Source organism: Balaenoptera musculus, chromosome 15 (genome assembly GCF_009873245.2).
Source record: "Balaenoptera musculus isolate JJ_BM4_2016_0621 chromosome 15, mBalMus1.pri.v3, whole genome shotgun sequence".
Classification (NCBI taxonomy): Eukaryota; Metazoa; Chordata; class Mammalia; order Artiodactyla; family Balaenopteridae; genus Balaenoptera; species Balaenoptera musculus.
Window position 1 is genome coordinate 66,143,781 of NC_045799.1, and position 8,399 is coordinate 66,152,179.

The 8,399-nt window shown below is 48.1% G+C and overlaps 1 protein-coding gene across 1 annotated transcript; it reads left to right on the top strand.

Moving 5' to 3' along the window:
• The first annotated feature begins 1,875 nt into the window (after positions 1-1,875).
• LOC118881652 (apoptosis-associated speck-like protein containing a CARD) lies at positions 1,876-8,399 on the top strand. Its single transcript, XM_036826776.1, has 5 exons — positions 1,876-2,121; positions 3,354-3,417; positions 7,045-7,479; positions 7,717-7,773; positions 8,138-8,399. The coding sequence occupies exons 1-5, from the start codon at positions 1,876-1,878 to the stop codon at positions 8,392-8,394; spliced, it is 1,059 nt and encodes a 352-aa protein (XP_036682671.1). The 3' UTR covers positions 8,395-8,399.

The following is an 8,399-nucleotide window of genomic DNA, read 5'->3' on the forward strand; positions in this document are numbered from 1 at the left end:
AAGTGGGGGACTGTGTGGTGGGCCAGGAGGAGCAAGTGGTAAAATACTGGGGAAACCTGAGACAGGTGGGTTGAGCGAGCCAGGAGCTGGCAGGTTGTCAGGAAGGTAGGGGCTCCAGGGTCCTTGGGCGGGAAAGGGGCCGAGGCAGCGCTTGCTGGGTCCTCCCGCCCGCCTGGTACGGGGTAGGACCTCGCCTTTGAGGGGTCCGCGCGGGGCAGAGACTGCAAACCTGTACGCGGGGCCGCCGGCGGGGCGCTCGGGGAAAGCGTTGGAAAGAGGTACCGCTCTAGGTCGACTGGCGCCCCTCAACGGCAGGGCGGAGGCAGTTACCAAGGCCTCGGCCGTGACTGTACGGACCTCCTCGCCCTTCCTCCTCCTCCCTAAGCCCTCCTAATCGGGATGCTCCGCCTACCCCCCGTCCGCCTTCCAGCCAAAGAGCGTGCTTCCTCCCCTCCCCCCCGCCCCTCCCCCCCGCCCCAACGCCCTACAAACACGCAAAAACCCACTAGGGACTTAGAGTTAATTTTTAACTGTTTTTATTTTTTATTTTGGTTGTAACAGTGATTAGAAGGAAGGTTTTGGGAGGTTCAGTCAGCTTTAATTTTAATTTGACTTCAGACAAATGAGTTGACCTCTGAATCTCAGCTATTATGTAGGAATATCATTTTACCCATCCCATAGGATTTTTCTTTTTTAAAAAAATTGAGGTAAAATTCACCATTTTAAAGTATTAGAATTCAGTGGCTTTTATTACATTCACAATGCTGTGAAACTGTCACCACTCATTCCAGAACATTTTAATCTTCCCTAAAATAAACCCTGTACTCATGAGCAGTCATTCCTCATTCCCCGTATTTCCACCCACTGGCAACCACAAATCGGCTTTCTGTCTGTATGGATTTGCCAATTCTGGGCATTTCTTATATGGATGGAAATAATCAATAAGCCAATTAGAGCCAAATTGAGGATGATCGCCCGGGAGACGGTCTCTCAGATAACTCTGAGGAACTGCTCCAGAGAAGCATGATTTTCCGCATAGTTTTATATCTCATCAGAACAAAGAACACCAAACAAGTCAGGAATACATTCCTTCAAGATTTCACAAAAACAAAAAAAACAGATCAGCATGTATACAATGAGTCAGTATGGCCTTGGCACCTGGGAAGGGAGTCTTATCATCGAAGAAGTATGCAGCACTGACATCCCAGGAAGGGAGGCATTTAATCTTTATTTTTAAAAAGGCCATTCTTTACTTCAGGTACCCTTTACTTTAATGATTAAAGCAGATGTACAATGTATGTTTGATAGGCTACAGACTGTTTTAGCTAGCATAAAATTCAAGTTAAATCCTGTATAAGCTAGAATGACTGCCTCATAACTCAATATGTGAAAATTTCTTCCATCACATTTATATATAGAATCATTATAATATATGGTCTTTTGTGTTTGGCTTCTTCCACTTAGCATATTTTCAAGATTCATGAGTGTTGCGTCATGTATTACATTTTGGATAATACCACATTTTGTTCATCCATTCTCATGGACTTTCGGGTTGTTTCCACTTTTTGGGTATTATGAATAATGCTACTGTGTACAAGTTTTTGTGTTGACATATGCTTTCCATTCCTAGAAACCTAGGAATGGAATTGCAAGGTCATATTGTTACCAAGCCCAAGCTCCTTCTGCTCATCGCACGACAGGCCAATAAATCGGGAGAGGAGTTGTTGGAACAAGGAATAACGATTTTAATGGGAAAGCTAGCAGACCGAGAATACGGCAGACTACCGTTTCAAAAATCCACCTTACCGAAGTCTGAATGCGGGCTCCTTTTATACACCAGAGGGGGAGGGGGCGGGGCCACTGTGGCACCGACCAATGGCTGAGCGGGGCTGCTACAGCTCGCGCCTGCCTCGCAGCTCTCACACCCAGAGTAGAAAGGTGCTACCCCAGAAAGCGGCCAGGTCTGGAGAAGTACCAGGTTGCTCCAGCAACGTCGTCCTCCAGGTCCAGGTGAAGCGAGGCGCAGAAGCCGCTGAGACCCCGGTGGCCACGTGGAGGCGGTTGACACACCCTTTCCTGGGATCGCTGTCTGAGGCGGCGGGCCCCCTGGGCTCAACCCGCGTCTGGCCTCACCGGTCAGTTCATGACTGATGAGGTGGACCGGGAGCAGGTGTCCGCAGAGCGGAGCTCCCGCCTGCCTGCCCGCTTGCGCAGTGGGTGGCCGGCAGGTGCGGGGCCAGGCCGGTGGGCAAGGCCCAGCCGGAGCGCGGAGCGGAGCGGCGGAGCAGCCCCTGCCCCAACCGCGCAGCCGCCGGCGCCAGGGAGGGAGGAGGAAAGGGCCCGTCGCAGTTTGGGTTCGGGCTGGGGAGGCCGCTATTACAATATGGTAATTATATGATTAACTTTTTGAGGAATGGCCAAACTTTTCCACAGCTGCTATATACCACGTTACATTCCCACTAGCCATGTGTGAGGGTTCCAGTTTTCTACATTCTTGCCAACACTTACTTTCTGTTTAAAAAATTAAAATGTTTTAAAAATTATAGCCCTCTTAGTGGGTAAGTGGTTTCTCATTGTGGTTTTGGTTTAAATTTCCCTAACAGCTATGTTGAGCACCTTTTCATGTGCTTGTTGGCTATTTGTATAATTTCTTTGGAGAAATGTCTATAGATCCTTTTGCCCTTTATTTTATTGGTTTGTCATTTTGTTGTAAGAGTTCTTTGTTCGTTCATAACGTGAAATCCTTATCAGATATATGATTTGAAAATATGTTTTCCATTCTATGACTTGTCTTTTCACATTTTTGTCCTTTGATGCTCAAAAGTTTTGATTTTGATGAAGCCCAATTAATGTATATTTTCTTTTGGTGTCATATCTAAGAATGCATTGCTGAATCCAGGTTATGAAGATTTACCTATGTTTTCTTCTACGAGTTTATTGTTTTAGCTCTTACTTTTGGCTGTTTGATCCTTTTTTTTTTTTTTTAATTTATTAATTTATTTATTTTTGGCTGTGTTGGGTCTTCGTTTCTGTGCGAGGGCTTTCTCTAGTTGCGGTGAGCGGGGGCCACTCTTCATCGCGGTGCGCAGGCCTCTCACTATAGCGGCCTCTCTTGTTGCGGAGCACAGGCTCCAGACGCGCAGGCTCAGTAATTGTGGCTCACGGGCCTAGTTGAGCCGTGGCATGTGGGATCTTCCCAGACCAGGGCTCGAACCCGTGTCCCCTGCATTGGCAGGCAGATTCTCAACCACTGCGCCACCAGGGAAGCCCTGTTTGATCCATTTTTAATTAATTTTTGTATATATTGTGAGGTAAGAGTCCAACTTTATTCTTTTGCATGTGCCTGTTACCAGGCCCTCTCCAGATTCTTGGACAGCAATACCATAGAAATGAATTTCACTACCACAAGGCTCTTAGGTAAGCAAAGCTTTTTATTAAAAGGATAGTTTGTGCACAGCGGAGAAGGCAGAAAAGAGTGCCAACTCCCCAAGGACTTTCAGGGAACAGGTTTTAAAGGGAGTGTGAGGGAGGGGGCAGCAGGTGCCCGATCAGCTTGTGCTCGATTCTCGGATTGGTTGGCATCAAGATGAAGTTTCAAGCATCATCAACCTTCAACTGGTGTGGGGGTCTATGCACTTGCGGTCAGCAGTTTTCATCTGGTGGGGATCTGCCTCCTGCAAAAACAACTTGGGAATGTCTGTCAGGCCTTTATATCTTTCAGGGAACTGGAAGGCTTTAGGCACTTTGTTTTAAGGGATCTGTGAAGCCTGCTTGCACAAGGTTGTTCCCCGGGTCCTTTTCAAAAATGGCTGTACTCTTGTCTTCCAGTCTCACGCCTATTTAGTTGTTTAAGCACTGTTTGTTCAAAATACTGTTATTTATTGTTGAAAATCAATTGACCGTAGATGTATGGGCTTATTTCTGGATTCTCAATTCTATTTCATTAGATTAAGATATATCTATGCTTATGCCAGTACCATACTGCTTTGATTACTGTCACTTTTGTAGAAAGTATTGAAATCAGGAAGTGTGAGACCTCAAACTTTGTTCTTCTTTTTAAAGAAATTTTTGGCTATCCAGGGTTCCTTGCAATTCTATATGAATTTTAGGATCAGTGTATTCATTTCTGCAAAAAAGGCAGTTGGGAATTGACTGACTCTGTAGATCAATTTGGGGAGTTACTGCCATGTTTTACTGAGGTATAATTGACAAATAAAATTGTACTATATTTAAAGTGTACAACATGATGATTTGATATATGTATACCTTGTGAAAGAATTCCCACATTCAAGTTCATTAGCATATCAATCACCTCCCAAAGTTGCCCCCTCTCCTTTTTTGGTAAGAACACTTACAATTTACTCTCTTAGCAAATTGCAATTATACAATACAGTATTATCAACTATAGTCACCATGTTTTACATTAGATTCTCAGAACTTATTCATCTTATAGCTGAAAGTTTGTACTTTTTTGCCAACCTCTCTCCATCTCCCTCACCCCTTAGCCATGGCAACCTAGAGATTACATTTAATCTATAGATGACTTTGGGCAGTAGGAGCATTTTAACAATAACTCTTCTGATCCATGAACATGGGATAGCTTTCCATTTATTTGTGTATTCAATTTCTTTCATTAATGTCTTGTTTTCAGTGAATAGATCTTTCACTTCTTTAAATTTACTCAAGTATTTTATTATTTTTTATGCTTTTGTGAATGGGATTGTTTTTTGTCTCCTTGTTGAACCTATCGTTTTGTTCTTGTATTGTCTTCCTGATTTCATTAAATTGTTTATGTGTTCTCTTGAGCTCTCTGAGCATCTTTTGAATAATTATTTTGAATTCTTTGCCAGGCAATTAAATTATCTCCACTTGTTTGGGGTCAGTTACTGGAAGTTTGCTATGTTCCTTTGGTGGTGTCATGTTTCCCCAATTCTTTGTGACCCTGGTAGTCTTGTGTAGGTGTCTGCACAACTGAAAAAATAGTCAACTCTTCCAGACTTTATGGACTGACTCTGGTAATGAAAGACCTTCTGTGGGTGGGAGCATGCTGGAGTCTGTTGTGACTCTGTATCTCGTGGCACAGACTGCCAAGTGCAGGGGCATGTGGCAGCTCTGGGTCCAGGGTGGGGGGTGGGGGCATGATGTCTCTCTGGGTCAGGCCACAGGGGTCCACAGCACTGACAACTGTGTGGTCCTTGGTGAGCATAGTGGGGTATCTGCAATGGCTACAAGGGCTATTGGGGTCCCTGTGGTGCCTCCAGGTCCAGAGGCTACATACAAGGGCAGGCAGCAGTGGCATGGAGCTGGTGGTGGTGTGTACATACCACCAACTGGTGCCTAAGTAATGGCAGAGGCTGGTTGCGGATACACACACAGTGGTAGGGGCTGGGGCCAGGGCCAGGAACAAGGGCCAGGGCCACGTGAAGGTACACAGGCAGCTTCAGAGGCCCTGGATGTTGGTGTACATTCTGTGCCTGCAGGATCTCACATCAGACATGCACAGCAATGGAGGCTTAATGGGGATCTAGCTGGCTGGGTGCAGGTGCACAGTTTGTGGGGACAGCTGCAGTTGAGCCTAGTAGTGCAGGCCAGTGACAGGAGATAAGGCCAGAGCTGAGCCCTCAGGCAGCTGTGGGGGCCCCAGCTGTCAGTGTGCAATTCCATGGCTGCAGGATATTGCCACAGGTATGCACACTGCCTTAGAGGCTGGTGATGGGAATCTACTATTATTGTATTGCTGTCTACTTCTCCCTTCAGTTCTTTAAATATTTGCTTTATATAGGTGCTCTGAGGTAGGGTACATAAATATTTATAAATGTTATATCTTCTTAGTTAATTGATCCCTTTATCATTATATACACTTTTTCTTTTTGAATTTTGTTTTATTTTTTTTATACACCAGGTTCTTATTAGCTATCTATTTTATACTTATTAGTGTATATATGTCAATCCCAATCTCCCAATTCATCCCACCACCACCCCTCCCCTGCTTTCCCCCCTTGGTGTCCATACGTTTGTTATCTACATCTGTGTCTCTATTTCTGCCTTGCAAACCGGTTCATCTGTACCATTTTTCTAGATTCCACATATACGCATTAATATACTTCCTCCCAGAGGAAGTAGCATTTAACTTAAGACCTAAAGCCTTGAGAGTTTTTCAGGCAAAGAGTGAGGGAAGAGAGCTCCAGGCTGAGGGAACAGCATGTGCAAAGGCTTGGAGAAGCAAAGGAGCCAGGCAGATCTGAGGAATGGAGAGGCCAGTGTGGTTGGAACTCAGAGGTGGAGTGGGGGGGAGGGTGTGGTGCAAGACAAGGCTGGCGAGGTCCACAGGGGCAGACCAGCAGGGCCTTCCCAGCCATGTTAAGGGCAAGTTAACAATTCTGGGCACAGCTTGGCCTCCAACACCATCCCATGCCACCTTTCATCTGCTCTTTTGGGTCAAGCCCCCTGACCCCAGAACTGCTCTCTACCCGTGACTTTCCCTCCAGTCAAGAATTTTCTCAACCATTGCAAGTGTCTCTTGTCATCGCTTCCTAAGAAGTTCAATTCCTGGGGGACCAAATTCTGGCTCTCCCAGGAAGCATTTGGCAAGGTCCCAGGTACCATCAGGTAGTCCATGTTATCTTGGAATATTTACTAAGTGGATGAGTGAGTGTTATTATCCCCATTTTATAGATAACGAAACTGAGGTTTGGAGAGATAAAGCACACACAGTTATCTCTACCGTCTTTTTAACACCTCATTTCTCCCCAGTATTCCCCAGAATTTGGGAAGCTACACGGTCTGGCTGTTAGGATTCTATGACTCTGATTCTATGACATGTCAGAGAGGATGCTAAGGTTTAGGGAAACATGGAGATTTCAGGGTTCTAAAATTCCACAGTTCTAAGCCTTAGCACTCCAATAAACCAGGTTCCTAATGTGTGCTAGCTAGTCCAAGCCTGGAGAGGCAGGCACCACCCATGAGCCCTTTTCCACCCGGACTCCTGGGTCCCACCTCGTAGACCAGCCAAAGGATGCGATCTGGGCACCCCCTGATGGCCAGGAGAGGATGGGAAGGAACGGGATAGTCGGGAGCCTTACACCCGAGGGCAATGTTCTGGGGCAGAGGCCGGAGTTGAGAGAAGGCGGGGAGTTCCAGGTCCCGCCGCAGAGCAGACTTCCTGCTTGGCAGACAGCCCGAGTGAGCTACAGTGGGGGACCCCGGGAGCCACGGGGTGCACGCACGATGCCTTCCTGGATGCGCTGGAGAACCTGACTGCAGACGAGTTCAAGAAGTTCAAGATGAAGCTGCTTTCAGTGCCGCTGCGCGAAGGCTATGCACGCATCCCACGGGGGACGCTGCTGCCCATGGATGCTGTGGACCTCACCGACAAGCTCGTCAGCTACTATCTGGAGGCGTACGGTGCCAACCTCACGGCGCTCGTGCTTCGCGACGTGGGCATGCAGGAGGTGGCGGAGCAGCTGCAGGAGACCTTGGGCAAGGGGGAGCTCACCTCCTCCACACTCCGCGCAGAGGTCCAGACCAGTATGCCCTCATCTGCACCCTCCTCCCAACCCGAACGTTTGCCTCTCCCCGCGCTTTCGCTTCCTGTTCCTCCTACCCTTTAATAAAAGCTTCTCCTGCTGGGGAGGCTTGGTACTGACCTTGGCTCCCGGACCAAGAGATCCCTGATCCCAGAAAGACTTGGAGACACCACTTAACATTTTCTTACAGGCCATGGAACCGTGCCAACCGAGATCAAGGCCCCTCGCCAGACAGCAGCCAAGCCAAGTAAAACCTTCAACACCCAACCTCACCTACCTGGGCACCTCACCAGTCTCGCCCCACTGCACCCCTGCACAGCCTAAATCTGTTGTCCCAAGGCCAAGAGCACCCAGAGAGCGCAAAGCTAGGCCAACCCTCCCCACCCACCTACTCACACACCTCCAGGGCCCGAGCCTGGTTGGGAGGAGAAAGGGAGACAAAGTTAAACTCATCCCACTATATGTAGAGTCCCGGTGGCATGCCTGCCTTGAGCCCCACTCCTTAGGGTTGCATTCAGGGCAATTTCTAAAGAAAGCCTAGTGTTCAAGAGGGACAGGCTCCAGCACCCACCCTGGTCCCAGCTCATCCCCTCTCCCCACTCCTGCCCCAGCACTGCAACTTGTGGACCAGCATCGGGCGGCCCTCATTGCGCGGGTCACAGACGTGGATGGGGTGCTGGACGCCCTGTACGGGAAGGTCCTGACAGAGAAGCAGTACCAGGCAGTGTGGGCGGAGCGCACCAATCCTACCAAGATGAGGACGCTCTTCAGCTTTGCTCCAGCCTGGAACCTGACCTGCAAGGATCTGCTCCTCCAGGCCCTGAGGGACACCCAGCCCTACCTGGTGGTCGACCTGGAGCAGAGCTGAGGCAT